The 19,109-nt window shown below is 43.6% G+C and overlaps 1 protein-coding gene across 7 annotated transcripts in view; it reads right to left on the reverse strand.

The window, feature by feature from the left end:
• SIL1 (SIL1 nucleotide exchange factor) overlaps positions 1-19,109 on the reverse strand; it is a 324,841-nt gene that overhangs the window by 245,095 nt on the left and 60,637 nt on the right. The window contains exon 1 of one of the 7 annotated variants that reach the window (XM_064276851.1): positions 10,569-10,893. The exons of 5 other annotated variants lie outside the window; for them this stretch is intronic. In XM_064276851.1, the coding sequence (XP_064132921.1) occupies positions 10,569-10,720 (152 nt within the window). In that variant the 5' untranslated portion in view covers positions 10,721-10,893. Of the gene's footprint in view, positions 1-10,568; positions 10,913-19,109 lie in introns of those variants that run through there. One more of the 7 variants, XM_064276799.1, reaches the window with a different exon arrangement.

Genomic DNA, 19,109 nt, shown 5'->3' on the forward strand with positions numbered 1-19,109 from the left:
AAATGCAGATCAAAACTACAATGAAATTTCATCTCACACCAACAAGGCTGGCATTAATCCAAAAAACACAGAAGAATAAATGTTGGAGAGGTTGTGAAGAGACTGGAACACTTCTACACTGCTGGTGGGAATGTAAAATGGTACAACCACTTTGGAAATAGATTTGGCGCTTCCTTAAAAAGCTAGAAATAGAACTACCATACGATCCAGCAATCCCACTCCTTGGAATATATCCTAAAGAAATAAGAGCCTTTACACAAACAGATATCTGCACTCCCATGTTTACTGCAGCACTGTTTACAATAGCAAAAACATGGAAGCAACCAAGTTGCCCATCAATGGATGAATGGATAAATAAATTATGGTACATTCACACAATGGAATACTACGCATCCATAAAGAACAGTGAGGAATCTGTGAAACATTTCATAACATGGAGGAGCCTGGAAGGCATTATGCTGAGTGAGATTAGTCAGTTGCAAAAGGACAAATATTGTATAAGACTATTATTATAAGAACTTGAGAAATAGTTTAAACTGAGACGAAAACATTCTTTTGTGGTTATGAGAGGCGGGGGGGAGAGGGGCATTCACTAATTAGATAGTAGATAAGAACTACTTTAGGTGAAGAGAAAGCACACGATACAGGGGAGGTCAGCACAATTGGACTAAACCAAAAGCAAAAATGTTTTCTGAACAAACTGAATGCTTCGAAGGCCAGCGTAGCAGGGGCAGGGGTCTGGAGACCATGCTTTCAGGGGACATCTAAGTCAACTGACATAATAAAATCTATTAAGAAAACATTCTGCATCCCACTTTGAAGAGTGACGTCTGTGGTCTTTAACGCTACCAAGCAGCTATCTAAGATGCATCAATTGGTCTCAACCCACCTAGATCAAAGGAAAATGAAGAACACCAAGGGCACAAGGCGATTAAGAGCCCAAGAGACAGAAAGGGCCACATGAACCAGAGACTACATCATCCTGAGACCAGAAGAACTAGATGGTGCCCAGCTACAACTGATGACTGCCTTGACAGGGAATACAACAGAGAACCCTTGAGGGAGCAGGAGAGCAGTGGGATGCAGACCACAAATTCTCATAAGACCAGACTTAATGGTCTGACTGAGACTGGAATGACCCCGGTGGTCATAGCCCCCAGACCTTCTGTTGCCCCAGGACAGGAACCATTCCTGAAGCCAACTCTTCAGACATGGATTGGACTGGACAATGGGTTGGAGAGGGATGCTGGTGAGGTGTGAGCTTCTTGGATCAGGTGGACACTTGAGACTATGTTGGCATCTCCTGCCTGGAGGGGAGATGAGAGGGTGGAGGGGGTTAGAAGCTGGCGATAAGGACACAAAAAGAGAGAGTGGAGGGAGACAGCGGGCTGTCTCATTAGTGGGAGAGTAACTGGGAGTGTGTAGCAAGGTGTACATGGGTTTTTGTGTGAGAGACTGACTTGATTTGTAAACTTTCATTTAAAGCACAATAAAAATTATTTTTAAAAATGGGGGGCCTCTTTTAGGGTTACGAGGATTACATGATAATGCTTGTTAAGTCCCACCCCAAGGATAGAGTAGTATCTGCCACTTACTGAAGGCTCATCATCTCCACAGTTTCATCATCCACTAAATGAAGTTTTTGGTACCTAAAGACTGACCTCACAGAGCCACTGTCAAGCACAAACATGATCACAATGCTGAAAGCACAAAGCCCTACACAAGCAACAGGTGGGTCTCACCACCATCATCATTACTCCCATATGGCAGTAATGTTTACGATGGGAGCTTGGTCCCATCCACATTCCACTCTATTATTTTACATATGGCATTATGATTCCCATCAGTATAAGAAAGGCTAGGAAACACTAACACACAGCATGAGCAAAAAACCATCTCCAGGGTTCTGGTGGTGACATAGTTAGTAAGCCCAAGAGTCAAGACAGGTCAAAAAGGAAAAGGAAAGACCACTGCCTCTACAGGATGCCCCAATACATGAGGGAATACAAGCAAGTTCAAATTCAGCTCAAATGGCCTAGGAGATCACAAGAGCTAGGAGTGGAGGGGATGGCCTATGCCAAACCAGGAGGGGCTCATATTACCCCTGAAGAGTAGGCCCAGTTTCCAGCCCCCTTGAGTGGCTCCCTTTGCCTCAGCTCAAATCCAGTCTCCTTGAGCACAGCCAACCAAAGGGTCCCTCCTCAGGAAATGCTTGGCTCAGTCCCAAGAGAGCCTGGATGATCTTGTTTACCATGGGACTACAACCACCACCATGTCCATCTCAATTTACTTGACATATTCAATAGATATTCATTGAGTATCTACTGTGGTCAGACACCAGATGAACAAAACATAAGTCCCTGCTATCACAGTCTAGCTGGGGAGACAGGTAATAAAACAAAAATAAATACAAAAATCACAACTTGTAGCGAGCACAGTCATAGAAGGGAACAGGGTACAGAGAAGGAGAATAAGGGTAAACAAGGCAGGAAAAGAGGAGATGAATTTGGACTGGACCTGAAGGTAAGAACGGCCAACTGTAAGAAAAGCAAGTGTCCCACACAGAGGGAACAATGTGTGGAAAGGCTCTGAGGCGGTATGAGTTATCAAATTTTTGAGAAATTGAAAATAAATAAAAGATCTGCTGGCTGCAGCACAGTGGAATGAGGTAAGGTTGGAGGAGTAGAAAGGGGCTTGTAGGCATTAGTACGGAGTCTACATTTTATTCAAAAGGCCATGAGAAGCCAATGGAAGATTTTAGGCAGGGAGTCCTACAATGTCACCGTCACCGAGGCTCCTCAAAGATAGCGTGCTTCACTATCCACCTGAGCCTTCTTCTGCCGAACAGTTCATGACACACCTCTCTCTACTTGCCCAACTGCGAGCTGCTCTTCAGCAGACTATGCTCTTCAGCAGAAAAATTGGCTATTTAATCAATAAACTGGAACGGAAGTCAAATGAACTTAATCCAAATTGGCAAATGATCTAGAAAAACAAAAATCCGAATGTCTATCAACCCCTCCTCCAGAAAAAAAAAACAACCAAACCCACTGCTATTGAGTCAATTCTGACTCATGGCAACCGCATGTGTACAGAACAGAACTGTTCCATAGGGTTTTCTTGGCTGTAATTTTTTTTTTTTTTTTATCTTTACGAAAGCAGCTCACCAGGCTTTTCTTCTGTGCTGCTGCTAGGTGAACTGCAAACACCAACCTCTGGTTAGCAGTAGAGCACAAACCATTTACACTACCCTTATAAAAGGTCTCTGTGTTTATCCCTCGCCCCCAATATACCTCACTAGGGTGATTTACTCAATAGAGGCTTAAGTGAATTAATTACAGGAGAACATTTCTGAAGAGAGTGGTGTTTACGTTTTCTCAATTCCAACCCTACCACATTTCTCTCTATTCTGCCTCAAGAAATTGGTCCCATGACATGACTGCAGTGGGAACAAAAGCCGTGCCTGAACTGCTCTCAGAGGTTATTACCCCCTTGCCACAAGGCACACAGAAACTTTCCCTAAGGACATCTGCAGCCATGAAGGAAAACAGCCCTGCTGGACTGACACTGAGCTAAAAAAGCACAGCCAAATGGAAAAGCAAAGGCTTGGGTACTAAAAATAGCTGCTACACTCACCCAGCAGCAAAAGCCTTTGCTTTCTGCCAGTTTCCCCCTCTCTTTTTGTCGACAAAATGGAATGGCTGAGTGCCACATGAGCTTCCCCCAGCAACCTGACTCCCTGGCGTACCAATCACACTGAAAGAGAGGGAGTTAAGTTCACACTAGGTGCTGCAAGCAGGTGTCTGGGCATGCCTGGGTGTGAGGAGGAGAGGGGCCAGGCTGGGTGAGGATGTCCAAAGGGCAGGAGCTGCCATATCGTAAGGGAGAAGGCTTGGGAGGCCTAAGCAGAAGGATCTCAAGAGAGTACACACAGCCTTGGAGCTTCCTATCATGCTCTATACCTTTCTAAACCCTGCAGCCCTGGCTGTGAGAAAAAAGGAATAAAGGATGGAACCAAGGGGCTCACAGCATTATTAGGACAACATACAGTAAGAGAGAACCAAGATTATCCCTTCCCTGACATAAGAGTGTTCTTGTGTATATGCATATACACACATAGAGTTAAATGCTCCCTTCTTATAGCCAGGGATGAATGCTGAAACTGGTGCTCAGGAAAAAGATGACGAGAACAGGTAAATAAGAAGGAAGAAGTCAAGGGCAAAGAAGACAAATGAGCAGGAAGAGGAGGCCCAGAAGGGAGTAAGGAAGAGGTCAAGGGCGGCTAATACACAAACGGCAGCTTCCCCAACCTCCTGGAATGGGAAGGGTGTGTTGGGGTGGGGCGGGGCGGGGCGGAGGGGGGGAATGGCAGCTCCCACAGGGCTCCCAGCCAACGCCATCTCTGGCACACACACTAACATTCTCAGAAGCACTTTCTGCTGATACTAAGGATGAGAGATCGATTCGCAAGTGGATCCTTCATCTCCACCCAGTAATTCCATATAGACTACACACCTGACCTATCTACTACCTCTCTATTTTTCCAAGAAAACAGGAGCGAGAGACAGAGAGAAGCTGAACACATGGGGTGGGGTGGAGTAGAGACTAGGGAGAGACCTCGGAGAAGTGTGGCTGGGAGACAAGTGTGAGACAGTTTCCTAGGCTTGGCAGGGGCACCTAGGGAGCAAGAGCAAACTCTGCAGCACGGAGGCATGGGTATCGGTGTCCTCTTAAGGCCTGGCCTGCAGCCATGTCACCTGGTCTTGGTCCTTACTCAAGAAGTGGTAGGTGGAAAGCAAGCAGGCATAGTTTTCCCTGGACTTCATGATGAAGGTGAGGGAAAGGTGAAGGGGGAAGTGGCACAGAGCTATTCCTACCAGTAAGGCTACCATCACAGACAGGGACCTAGGCAGCAGCAGCAGTGAAAGGGAACATCAGTCTCTGACATAAGTAAAGCCAAAATCATGATTTCCCATTGAGGCATAGTATGGCACACTTGGCCTGTGGGCGGTGCCCTCCCCAAACCACTTGCCATCCACTAACCCTGGGTTCACCTGATCACCTGCCCCTGTATACCCTGCAAAACAAACCTTCCCATCATCCTTGGCTCTCAATGGAGGACAGATCTGCATCTTTACATTTATGGCCTTCTTCTGACTTAAAACACCATCGCTAAGTACGGGAAAGGGGAACCTACTTCAGTGTATCACCAGCAAGTCTTTCCTTAAGCATCCTTGGGCTTCAGGACAAAAGAGATAAAAAGGTACTTGAGATGCCGATTTTTCTATCAAAACTGTACCTCTACTTAAATAGACGTTGGATGCTCTCAGCAATCTGTATTGCCAGCTTACTGCAGCCCGGAGCAGATGCTTGGGGAGTGTGTAGGAGGAGGCCTGCAGACTCTCTAGCCCTTGCCTCCCTTGTCCCTCATGTCCTCCACTCAATTCAGACAAGACTGGGGGAGCGGGCGGGATGCTGTGTAAACAAGACATCCTCCTGTAACTTTTGTCTTCTCTAGAGACAGAAAAACAAAAGAATTGGATACAGACGGCAAGAAGCCAAGAGAGGGAGGTAGAGTGAACTGCTGGGTCTCTGGCAGCTTCTGACATGGCTGGCAGGCCCTGTGGATAGTGGCTGCCTGTCCTCAAACTTCAGGAGCAGAACTCAGGGAGAAGTGAAAAAGGGGACAAGCATCCTGGGCAGGCAAATCCACCTCAGCAGCCTGCCTCAGAGTCCTTATAGCTCCATTTCATAAAATGCCCATGTTCTTAACCTACGGTATATGACTATGCTTTTGTTTTCCCAAATCATCTGGAAAAAATGAAAAGGTGAGAATTCCTACTTCCATTTTATAGGAGAAAACTGACATAAAGGGACAAAAGCATCTGGTACGAAGTATAGCACTTGGACCTTAGAGTCCAACAGACCTAAGGCTAAATCTTGGCTCTGTCAATTCCTAGGTATGCGATCTTGGACACAACTTCACTATGCTTCAGTTTCTTCATCTATGAAGTAGGGGATAACAAGGATTCCTACTTCAAAAGGTGGTATCAAAAAAAAAAAACCCAAACTCATTGCCCTAGAGTTGATTCCAACTCATGCGATCCCATGTGCTTCAGGGTAGAATAGAACTGCGCTCCATAGGGTTTTCAAGGCTGTGATCCTTCAAAAGCAGATTGCCAGACCTTTCTTGCAAGGCACCTCTCGGTGGGTTCAAACTGCCAACCTTTCGTTTAGTAGTCGAAGAGCTAGGCCAGGTACGCTGGGGCCACTCTCCAGAGCTCCGGCCTCATGCAAGATCCACATATTCTCCAGCTGACTACACCCTCAAATTGGAGGGCCAAAGCCCTTTGTTGGGTAGTTACTACGAGGAGGTAAAAGAAAAAGATGTTAAAGGAAGACCCTCTGAAAATGGAAAGACCAAGTCAACTTCCTGCTGAGTCCCAAGGCAGACCCAGGCCATCCAATGCTTCTCCCTCATCCTCACGTCCAGAAAGCCAGGCCACCAGCACGCAGAACTGCCAGCTGCAGGAGCATCTTGTAAGACAATGTCACTTGGCTAGGCCACAATTCCCAAACTGAAGGATAGGGGATGAGCTCTTCCCACAGACACGAATTCATTACTATTTATGGGCAAGCTCATACACACATACACAGTCACCTCTTCACAAACAGAAGCTCACCACCTAGCTTGAGCAAATATGAAGCTGAAGAAACAATCCAAAGAAGACACTGAGAGGACAGCCCTGACAAGGGAGAACAATGTGCAAAGGCTTAAGAAAAGAAATGGATTTTTAAAGACTAATTTGAAGGACAAGAGAAACAAGTTTGTAGTAGTCAGGCAAACAGGCTTTTTTCCCATCAGTAAAAAACCAAACAGTAAGTCAGGAGGTAGACAGCAATTAAGTGGACAGAGCACTTGAACAACAACAACAAAAATGTGGCTTCTAACCCCAGTCCAGCCCCTAACTGTCTAGGAGGCTGGATTTGGAATATGCCTGAGTCACTCTAGATTTGTGCAATGGGGATGGTATCCACCCCAAGTACGAAAGTCATGCCTGTTGTTGTTAGGTGCTCTCCAGTCCGTTCCGACTCAGTGACCCTATGCCCAACAGAATGGTACATCGCCCAGTCCTGCGCCATCCTCACAATCGTTGCTATGTTTGAGCCCACTGTTGCAGCCACTGTGTCAATTCATCTTGTTCAGGGTCTTCCTCTTTTTCATTGACCCTCTATTTTACCAAGTGTCTTAGTTATCTAGTGCCGCTATTACAGAAACACCAGAAGTGGACGGCTGTAAAAAAGAGAAATTTATTCTCTCACAGTCTAGGACACTAGAAGTCCGAATTCAGGGTGCCAGCTCCAGGGGAAGGCTTTCTCTCTCTGTCCACTCTGGGGGAAAGTCCTTGTCATCAATCTTCCCCAGCTGAGGAGGCTCTGGGTCTAAAGGATGTGCTATTCTGCTGGTTCTTGTTTCTTGGTGGTTTGAGGTCCCCCTGTCTCTCTGCTCACTTCTTTTATATCTCAAAAGAGACTGATTTAAAACACAACTTAATCTTGCAGATTGAGTCTTGCCTCATTAACATAACTGTCTCTAATCTTGCCTCATTAACATCATAAAGGTAGGATTTACAACACACAGGAAAATTGTATCAGGTGACAAAATGGTGGACAGTCACACAATACTGGGAATCATGGCCTAGCCAAGTTGACAGATATTTTGGGGGGACACAATTCAATCCATGACACCAAGTATGATGTCCTTCTTCAGGGACTGGTCCTTCCTGACAACATGTCCAAAGCAAATGAGACAAAGTCCCACCATCCTCGCTTCTAAGGAGCATTCTGGTTGTACTTCTTCCAAGACAGATTTGTTTGCTCTTCTGGCAGTCCATGGTATATTCAATATTCTTTGCCAACACCATGATTCAAATGCATCAATTTTCCTTCCATCTTCCTTATTCATTGTTTAGCTGTTGCATGCATATAAAAGGCAAATGAAAATACCATGGCTTGGGTCAGGCGAATCTTAGTCCTCAAAGTGACATCTTTGCCTATTAACACTTGACAACTTCAATATTTTCTTCAATTATCATGATGTTGTTTATTGGTCCACTTGTGAGGATAGTAGTGAAAGTCATGCGTAGGGCCAAGCAAACGGGGACTACTCTTAACAAACCTAAGGTACTCAAGAAGGAAGTGATCAAGGAAGGCTATTGGAGAGTAGAAGGTTCACAGTGGACCTCAGCCTCCTCCAGGCCAGAGCTACAAAATCAAAATTCACACAGGCAGCCTACAAGGGAGAGCCCAAGGGAGGCCTTTCTAGTGGCAGTGCAAGCATAGGTGTTGGCCCTGCCTGAGGATACACAGAGCCAAGAAGGGCTCCAGTGGCCCAGCTGAGACTAGAGGCCTGTAAGGAGGGCAATACAGGATGGGATGAAGTGGGAAGGGCACTGAAAGGGCATTCCCGGCCCCTTCTCAACATGCTGTACTCTTAAGAGGTAGGGGATATGACCAACCTTTCCCAACTGATTAGGGGAAAAAAAAAAAAAAACAGATCTTCAAGAAGGTAGCCAAGCAGATTAGCAAAAAATTACAATCTCAGAGACAAAAGATAGTGGCTCCATCTAAAAGAAATCAAGTGATGAACAAAGTGATCGAATGAAAGGGAGCCCTGCCTAACCATCTCCAGATCTATCCTACTCAGCCACAGCCTTCAAAGAATCTGAATGCTGGAAGGGAGCTTTCACACAGAAGTGATAACCAAAGCAACAGAAGCAGAGTTGCTGTCCTAGGGATAAAACTTAGAGAGAAAGTAAGAGTGGGTCAAGATTATAGTCTTCAACTTATGGCTGTGGTTAGGAAAAGGAAGAGGAGCAAGCCAGGAAACCAAGGAAGAGCAGTCAGGGTATAAGAGCAACAAGAATAGTACGGAATTACACAGGTCAAGAGAGGAGAGAATCCTGAGAAAATCAAGTTGTGGGCAACAATATCAAGAAATCAATGAGAATGAAGAGAAAAATCCATTGGATTTGGTAATGAGGCAGCCAAAGGGTCCTTCAAAAGAAATGGAGGCACAAAGGCGGGTTCGCAGAAGTTTCGAGCTTCAGCGCCACTTCTCTAAAGGCCTTGTTTTCAACATTTTCACTATGTTCTTAATGATAACTGAGAAAAAACTCATTCCAGTGGCACTATAGAGGGATTCTCCAATGCATATAATAGGTGCCTACGATGTATAGAGCTACTCTCCCTCCTTGTGATGGAACACAATCGCACAGCAGAGGGAGGAGGCAGGGAGGAAAATTCTTCAGCAAATTCTTCAAGAAGAAACTCTCATCAAACATAACTCTACCTTCTCTGAACTCTCAACCATGCCTGGCGCTGCTCAGTAGCTTTAGTCCTTACACTTAGTAAAGCTGTAAGAATCAAAACTGTAGCACTTGGGGTGGAAGAGGGAGAGAAACACCCCTGTGACACTCCTTTCCCTCAGTATTCAAATGCAATACCTGGGCATCCCAGGGAAAATAAATCTTGTCAAATAATATAGTCAACACTTACAGACCACTTTCTACGTTCCAAGTCCAGTACTAAGCTCATTTACTCTTCATAACAACCCTCTGAGGAAGTCTAATATTCTGCTCATTTTACCAATGAGGAGACTGAAATTCAGAGAGGTTAAGTAACTTGTTAGAGTTCCTGCAGCCAGAGGGAAGTAGAGGCAGGACTCCAAGTCATTTTGGCCCTAGAACCCATGCTCTTTTCACTGACCATGCTGCCTGTCCAGTGGTCTGTGAAATAAGCCACAGAAAACTGACTCATTATTTTATTTGTCCGGTATAAAAGGGACACATTTTCTGTCGTAACAGGAAAGTTTTAATTGAGCCTACTGGGGCCCTCTTGTGGAGAGACCCACCTCTACCATATCCAAGTTGTCTGCACACTGTGTGCGTGGGTGTAGGCGCACGCACACACACATATATACACATTGAGTACTGAATACCCTTGGCCTAGCCCACCCACAACAGAGGCACAACATTCAGGAGGAAGAAAATCCTCGGCTCAGACGGCAGCTGGGTCATTGGTACCCTGTGTGGCTTAAGGCATGCTCCTAACCTCCTGCCACTTAAGCTGCCCAGTTGTACAAGAGGCAAAAACGTCCCTGCTCCCACTCAAAGAGCCCAAAACCAAGCACTCCCCTCACATACCCGCAACTGTCTGACGAGAACCTGGCAGAAGGAGGGGAGACCTGTATTGGGTAAAAGTTGCCCAAGACAATATCTAAGATCATTTCCAACCAGTCATATCCAGGAAATACATACAATTACTTCCACATGGCAAATGAAGAAAACGGAGCCCAGAAAGGGGACAGGGCTTGCCTAAGCATACCAGTAAGTAGCCAGGTGAATTAGAGAAATGCCCCAGCCCTGGTTGGTGTACTTTCCAATAGGCCCTAGACTGTAAGCTCCTAGCAAGGAGGGGGCAAGGGGACCTATTCCTTATACTTGCTCCCTGACACCGCCTGAGGTCCTGGGAGTAATTGGCATGTATCTGATGGTAACAGCCATTACCATAAGCTGCTCCACCTCCACTCCAGTGGAATAGTGCAGGTTCTGGAGTCCAACCCAGGTCTCCCCTGAATAGCTGTGTGCCTTTGAGCTACATGCTTAACTTCTCCAAGTTTCCATTTCTTCACCTGTAGAAGGGATATGATAGTAACCATATTAGGATGGTTGTCAGGATTAAATGAGGTTAAATAAAGTACATAGCACAGGGCTCAAGAAGCTCGTGGCTCCTACTACTAATCATTGTTAGAGAAAATTCTGAGCAGAGAGCAGGATAAGCAATGGCAATGAGAGCTTCATGCCCGTACAGAATTGTATTCTGTTCTGACACCAAGGCCCTCCTTGGAGCCCAGCTTCCCTGAGCCACAGGTCTGCCAACACACATTCTTGGTGGCTACAGACACACACAGGGTCCCTATGAGTCAGAATCAACTCAACAGCAATGGGCTTGGTTTTTGGTACAGGCACATTTCCATTGAAACCTTTATGCAACACTGGCTGGCTCTGCATCAGTGCCCACTGAAGAATTGACTGAGAGTAGCCACTTCAGAGCCCAGCTGCCTGATGACTCAGGCCTATCTCCAAATTCCTGCTGCTGTTCTCCTGCCTCTATGGGAGAATTAGGGAAAACAGGAGCAGTCAGAGCAAGTGCAGTAGACCCAGACTGCTGGGACCACTCTAGACAGGGTCAGCTAGCATCCAGTGAAAAGGCCCCCAGGATTGCCTTCTTCCCTTTCCTTTAAAATAATAACTGGATCTCCTAACAGTAAACACAATGGGCTTTCTTCTCTACAGCCTGCTTCCAAAGAACCCCCGAGACTTTCACATACTCATGCGCATATCACAGTCTGGGGCTACAGAGGGGATCAGAGTTCATCCTACCTTTCCCCTGCTGTCTCCAAGCTTCTAGAGAGGGTCATGGCCTCTTAGCGGAACCAAGGGAGGGAGGAGGTATGACTTCCAATCCGTAGCTCCAAACTATCTACAAATAGGAAAGCACACCAACCCATATCCTGTACCAGTCAGTCTGGCAGTCTGGGTTGTAAACATTTAGCACTGATAATCTAAAAACAGGTGCCAAAGATATTTAAGCATTAGCCTCAGTCCCCAGAGCACACTGGGCACCACACTATAGAACGAAACATATAAAAACAACCATCTCTGCCCTCAGGTGGTTGATGTCCTGTTCACATTCAGTGGACAGTATGGCTTTCAACATCTGAGTCTCAGACAGCACAATTATTAAAAAGAAACTCCTATTAAAGGCAATGCCATGAGAAAACGGCTACTGTCTGGGCAACTTGAGACACAAATTACAACTTTGCAATGATAAGCTAGGCAACAATTAGGGTGCTCCTAAACTAATTCAGGAGCCCTGAGAAAACAGCATTTACTCACAGAAACAGCAGCAGCACGAGGACAGATCACCAAACACAGAACTAGCACCACCACACCGGCACTGACAATGTCTTCCAGGTAAGTCAGCAACTGAAACATTTTATTTTTAACACACCTGAGAGCCCAAGACTACTTATAATCCCAGATCCTTAAAAACTTGAAAGGGAGATGAATTTTAAAGTGTACACATTTACATACGTGGGCAGAAACGCAAAAATCAAATGCCTCTCAACACAGCTCGGGGAGCCATAACTCACGGCTTTCACAATCCTACCTAACGCCCAGAGAAAATCCAGGCGCCTTCTCCGAGAGATGGTGGGAGGCTGGGTAAGTAGCCAAGAAACAAAGAAACCTAAACTCAGCACTTGGCAGGACAATTAAGGAGCAGAGGATTTTAAATGCATTGTTTCAGACTCTAAATATGTCTACATTTATTACCAATTTGGGATCAGAAACCACATTTAGTTCTGCCGTGACCACGCACTAAAAATATTAAGCAGAGTATTGCCTAGGAAACGGCAGTCTTCCCTGCTCTGGCAGCCCCGTTTCAAAGCTGTCTTTGCCATGGTCCCACGGCTCCCCATCCTGGGCTTTACTGAGAGCCCAGCAATGCGCAGAACTGCAAGGCTTCGCTTGAATTTTAGAAAGCAGCAATAGAAGCCAGAGCTAGGGACTGCACAACCTCTTCATCCTTTCCAGGGCAGAATTAGGAGGTCACTGAAGTTCCACTTCATGGGCTTATAACAACCAGAACCACCAGACTGGAGCTCCAAAAGGGTAGGGACAATTGTCCACCTAACCTACTGCTGTATCCTCATTGGCCAGCACTGTGCCTGGCACTCAAAAAATATCTGTTGATTGAATAAAATCAACAACAAAAAAAGGGTCATCTGGAACAGCACAATGGTAAATGATGTTGCCGTTAAAATAAGAATATGGACTGTGGTGACACATGGAAACAGATACATAAGATATCGTTGAGTGGAAGCAGCAGAATGTAAAAGTATCTGTATATGAATTGCTTTGAAAAAAGTGTGGTGTGACCACCTCTACGATCAGATGTGAACTTAGAATTACGGAAAGCTGTGCTCTACGGAGTCTTCCTAAAATGTTAGATATATGAAAACATGCTTTAAATAAATATTATTTTCAATACAGAACCCTTGTTGGCTGACTTGATCTTGTCCCCGATATGGCTTGTTCCTCTAGACCAAGACCAGACCATCCACCCATCAGCCCAGATAAACAGCACATGGGGGAAAAGCTCACTCTGAAAGTCCAACTTACCAACTTGGCCCTGTTTGCCAGGGCATTTTCAGTCTGGATCATCAGTATGATTGGCTCCCTAGGCAGATGGTCAAGGTGGAGGTATCCGGACAGAATGTGAAAAAGTTGACCTGGCCCAGTTTCAAGGCCAGAATGTCAAATGGGTACCCACCACCATGCATGACATCCCAGGGCCTGCTAGTCAGCAAAGTCCCTGTTAAGAAGGGCGGGAGTGGACCAAACTCCAAACCATGCAACACGTATGCAAGAGTCCCCACCCCAGTTTGAGTACCTCCGAATGGCATCCAGAATCCTGGAACGATTCCCTAGCTGACAAGAGCTCTTCATAGTTCTGGTCTGATTAAGGCTTCCATCCCTAGAAAGTATCCCCAAGCTTTAGACCAGTGAGTCTCAAAGTGTGGTCCACAGTAGCATCAGCACCACCTGGCAACTTTGCATAAGTGCAAATTTTGGGGTCCCATCTCTGCCCTAGTGAATCAGAAACTTTAGGAGTAGGGGCTAGCAACCTACAGATGATTCTGACAAAAGCTAAAGTTTGAAAAATGCTGCTTATCTTCCCTCTTCAAAATCAGCTTTCCTCTAGAGGACAGTTGGTAATTTAGTTAACTCAATCCATCTACACAGGTTCAGCCAGCCATACTCTTCCCATGTAACAAACTAACAGGTACCTTCCATAGCCTTCCTGACTCTCATCATCCTGGCTCTTCTGGTACTCTGATCATCCTCACCTTCCTTATGGGCCCTTCTTCCTCCAGCTCCCCTTTATTAAATGGAGCGTATCCTCTAAAGTTCTGTCCTCAGTCCACTGCTCTTTTTGCCCCTTGGTGATCTCAACCTCTCTCATGGTTGCAATTACATCCTCTATGTAGATGAATCTGAAATGTCTAGTTCCAGCCAGATCGCTACCCTGATTTCCAAAGTAGCCCATTGTCTTAGTTATCTAGTGCTGCTATAACAGAAATACAAGTGGGTGGTTCTAACAAACAGTTTAGGAAGCTAGAAATCTGAATTCAGGGCACCAGCTCTAGGGGAAGGCTTTCTCTGTCGGCTCTAGGGGAAAGTCCTTATCTCTTTTGAGCTTCTCTTTCTTGGTTCCTTGGCAATCTTCATGTGGTATGGCATCTGTCTTCCTCCATCTCTGCTTGCTTCTCTATGCCTAATCTGCTCTTTCATATCTCAAGAACGACTGACTTAAGGCACACCCTACACTAATACGAATTATCATAACAAAGAAAACCCATTCCCAAATGGGATTATAGCCACAGGAATAGGGGTTAGATTTATAACACACTTTTAGGAGACATAATTCAATTCATAATACTCTAACTCACTCCCTCCTCCATGAGAAAACTTGCCTGTTATCACCACCCTATGCCCCAGTCTCAGCAGGCCAGTTTATACAATGATTCCATCCTGTTTCATCACCTAGAGCAGTGCTTCTCAAACTTTAATGTGTATATGAATCACCTGTAATCTTGTTAAAATGTACATTCTAACAAGAGAACTTCCAGAATGAAGGAGTAAGAATCTCTGGAAGTCTGCTCCTCCATAAAAGCAGAAAGGACACTGGCAAAAGGTGTGAAAATCAATTTCAGAACTCTAGAAATTAACTAAAAGCTTGAAACAATCCAATGAGCTTTTTTTTTTTTTTTTAATAAAAATGGCTGTATCCTGGTAAAAAAACAGTGAGCTTTGTGGCATTTCACTTCCCCTATTCCTACGCCCTTCTCCCAAACCCCTTACTAGCCTTTGAAAACCAAGAGACTTTCAACTATGATAACTGTGAAAACCAGGATCCTAACAGCCCTGGAGGGGGTAGAACAGTTTCGAGATCCCCGGAAATCACCACTTGCAGAGAACTGTCATTATTTGACCTGTTTAACAGCTCCCCGTAAATGCCCACTGGCAGGGTTCATCTTTATTTGCCTTGACTTAGAGCTCACTCACTGCAAACAGCCCCTCCCCCACCACTCCCCTTCACCATTTGTCAAAAACAGTCAGTTGCAACTGTTTAACATCACAGCTGCCTGAGATGGGAATAGCAGTTGGGGCAAACAAGAGGCTGGCCAAGAAACTTAAAAGGAAGAGCTGAGGAATGAGATGTCGCAAGGGGGTTTTGAAAAGTTCTGACATATTCCTAGGAATCTAGAAAGCCACACACATACACAGGGTTGTGTGTATGTCCAGGAAAGACCTGAGAGGTCCTGAACTGTCACTTCTGGCCGACCTTGAGTCTCTGAACAAGCATGTTGTAAACTAAAACAGAGTTGTAAACTGCTGGAGTCTTAAAGTCATGTCCCAACACACAGAGTCCCTCAGCAAAGGCTAAGAGGCTTACTGGTTTCAGGCATTTAAGTAAATCTCTGTCCAATGATTAGCTGACCACTAAGCTAGCCAAATAGAGATTTCAGTGGCCACACACAACAAAAAATACATATTTTATGGAATTAATTCAAGTCACCAAACAGGCAGCAACAACAATAAAAGAAACTCTAGGAAGGAATCTTATTTCCAGAGTTGCCACATTATATTATTTTAAAAGTTCAGTAATCAACAACAACAAAAAAAATGAGACATGCAAATAAACAGAAAAGTTTTATGGTACATACAAAGGAAAAAAAACAGTCAATAGAAAATGTCTCTACGGAAGCACAGATATTGGACTTGCTAGACAAAGACTTTAAATCAGCTATTATAAAATGTTCAAAGAACTAAAGGAAACCATGTCTAAAGGACTAAAGGGAAGTATGAGATTGATGTCTCACCAAATAGAGAATACAAATAAAACCACTGCTGTTGAGCTGATTCTGACCATAATGACCATATATGACAGAGTAGAACTGCCATATAAGGTTTTCAAGGCCATAAATCTTTATGGAAGTAGACTGTCACATCTTTCTCCTGCAGAATGGCTGGTGGGGTCAAACCACCAGTCGTTTGGTCAGCAGCCTAACTCTTAACCGCTGCACCACCAGGGCTCCTGACAATAGAATAAAGAGATAAAGTTATTTTTATAAAAACAGAACCAAATAGAAATTCTGGACTGATAAGTACGATAACTGAAATGAAAAATTCACTAGACGGGCTCAACAGCAGATTTGAACTGGCAGAAGAAAGAATCCTGAGCTTGAAAGCAGGTCAATTAAAATCACCCAATTTAAGGAAAAAAAGGAATAAAAAATTAACAGAAATTCAGACACCTGAGGGACACCATCAAGCATACCACCATACTCACTGGGAGACACTGGAGAACAGAAAGAGGAAGGAGAAGAAAGAGTATTTAATGAAACCATGGTCAAAAACTTCCCAAATGTTATGAAAAACATTATTCTACACATCTAAGAAGCTCAAAGAACTCCAAGTAGGATAGAGTCAAAGAGATCCACACCTAGGCACATCATAACCAAACTGTCTAAAGATGAAGAAGAGAATCTCGAAAGCAGCAAGAGAGAAGCAACTTGCTAATAAGCATAGAGTTTCTTTTTGGGGTGTGAAAATGCTCTAAAATCAGATAATGGTGATGGTTGCATAACCTTGGAAATACACTAAAAACAATTACACTGAACCCCTTAAGAGGGTGAATTTCAAAGCATGTCAATTATATCACAATGGAAAAAAAACGGGGAGGTATCAGTCATCATGCACGAGGGCTCCTCAATAAGATTAACAGCTGATTTCTCATTTGAAACCATGAAGGCCAGAAGATAGTGAGATGGCACATTCAAAGTACTGAAAAAAAAAATTGTCCACCAAAAATTCTATGTACAGTGAAAACCATACCTTCCAAAATGAAGGAGATATTAAGAATTCCCAGATAAACAAAAACTGAGAGAATTCAATGCAGGCAAACTTTCCCTTTAAAAACGACTAAAGAAAGTCCTTATAGCTAAAAGACAACTAGAAAGTAACTTGAACCCACATGTCATGGATTGAATTGTGTACCCAAAAAATATGTGTCAACTTGGTTAGGCCATGATTCCCAGTATTGTATGGTTATCCATCATTTTGTGACTGATGTAATTTTCCTATGTGTTGTAAATCCTAATCTCTGCCTGTGGTTAAATGAGGCAAGATTAGATTAGGTTACAGAGGATTAGGGCAGATGTAACATCCTTACTCAGATCACATCCCTGATCCAAAGCGAAGGGAGTTTCCCTGGGGTGTGGCCTGCATCCCCTTTTATCTTACAGGAAATAAAAGGGAAGGGAAGTGAACAGAGAGTGGGGGGACTTCATACCACCAAGAAACAAGAGCCAGGAGAATAGTGTGTCCTTTGGACCCAGGGTCCCCACACTGAGAAGCTCTTCAACTGGGGAAGACTTATGATAAGGACCTTCCCCCAGAGCCGACAGAAACGGAAAGCCTTCCCCTGGAGCTGGCACCCTGAATTTGGACTTCTAGTCTCCTAGACTGTGAGAGAATAAATTTCTCTTTCTTAAAGCCATCCACTTGTGGTACTTCTGTTATAGCAGCTCAAGATAACTAAGGCACCACATGAAGAAACAAAGGGCACTAATAATGGTAAGTACATAGGTAAATATAACAAACAATAAAACTTCTATTTGTTAACTCAACAGTATAAAGCAATAATTACAAAATTGTGTTTATGATCATATACTGTATAAGTATGTAATTTTTATGACAATAACAGCACAAAAAGGACAGGCAGGGAATGAATCTATGTAGGAGCAAAAATTTTGTACAGCACTGAAATTAAGTCAATATTAATCTGAACTATATTGTCATAAGTTAAAATGTTAATTGTAATTGCCTGGGCAACCACTAAGAAAATAACTCAAAGAAACACAGCAAAAGAAATTACAAGGGAATTAAAATGGTATACTAAAAAAAGACCTACTTAACACTAAAGAAGGCATAAGTACAGCACTAGAGGAACAAAAAAGACATAACATATGTAGAAGACATAACAAAATGGCAGATGTAAATCCTACATTGCCAGTAATTACATTAAATGTTACATTAAATACAAATAGATTAAACACTCCAATCAAAAGGCACAGATTGGCAAAATGATTTTTTAAAAACGATCCAACTATATGCTATCTACAAGAGACACAGTTTAGATTCAAAGACTCTAACAGGTTGAAAGTAACAGGGTAGAAATGATATACCACATAAATAGCAACAATGGAGTGGCTGCAGTAGAATCAGACAAAATAGACTTTAATACAAAAATCATGACTAGAAACAAGAACATTTTATGGTGATGAAAAATAAGACTAACAGCTATAAATATTTACACATCTAACAGAGTCCCAAAATACGTAAAGGAAAACTGACAAAAATATACAAATAGACAATTCAACAATACTAATTTCAGATATCAATATCCCACTTTCAATAATGGATACAACACATAGGCAAAGGATCAACAAAGAAAAAAAATATGAAAACCACTAGAAACCAACTAGACTTAACAGACATCTATGCAACACTCCCCCCAACAACAGGAGAAAATGCATTCATATCAAGTGCACAAAGAACATTCTCCAGGATAGGCCATATGTTAGGTCATAAAAACAAGTCTCAGTAAATGTAAAAGCACTGAAATCATACAAACTATGTTCTTTGGCCATAATGGAATGAAAGTGGAAATCAGCAACAGAGGAAAAGTTGGGAAATACTCAAACATGTGGAAATTAAACAGCATACTCCTAAATAATAAACAGGTTATAGAAGAAATCACAAAGAATATTGGAAAATACACTGAGATGAATGAAAACAAAAACACAAAATACAAAAATTTATGGGATGAAGCTAAAGTAGTGCTTAAAGAGAAATTTATAACCATAAATGCCTATATTAAAAAGAAGAAAGATCTCAAACTAGTTACATAATCAT

This window comes from Loxodonta africana, chromosome 2 (genome assembly GCF_030014295.1).
Source record: "Loxodonta africana isolate mLoxAfr1 chromosome 2, mLoxAfr1.hap2, whole genome shotgun sequence".
In the NCBI taxonomy this organism is placed as follows: Eukaryota; Metazoa; Chordata; class Mammalia; order Proboscidea; family Elephantidae; genus Loxodonta; species Loxodonta africana.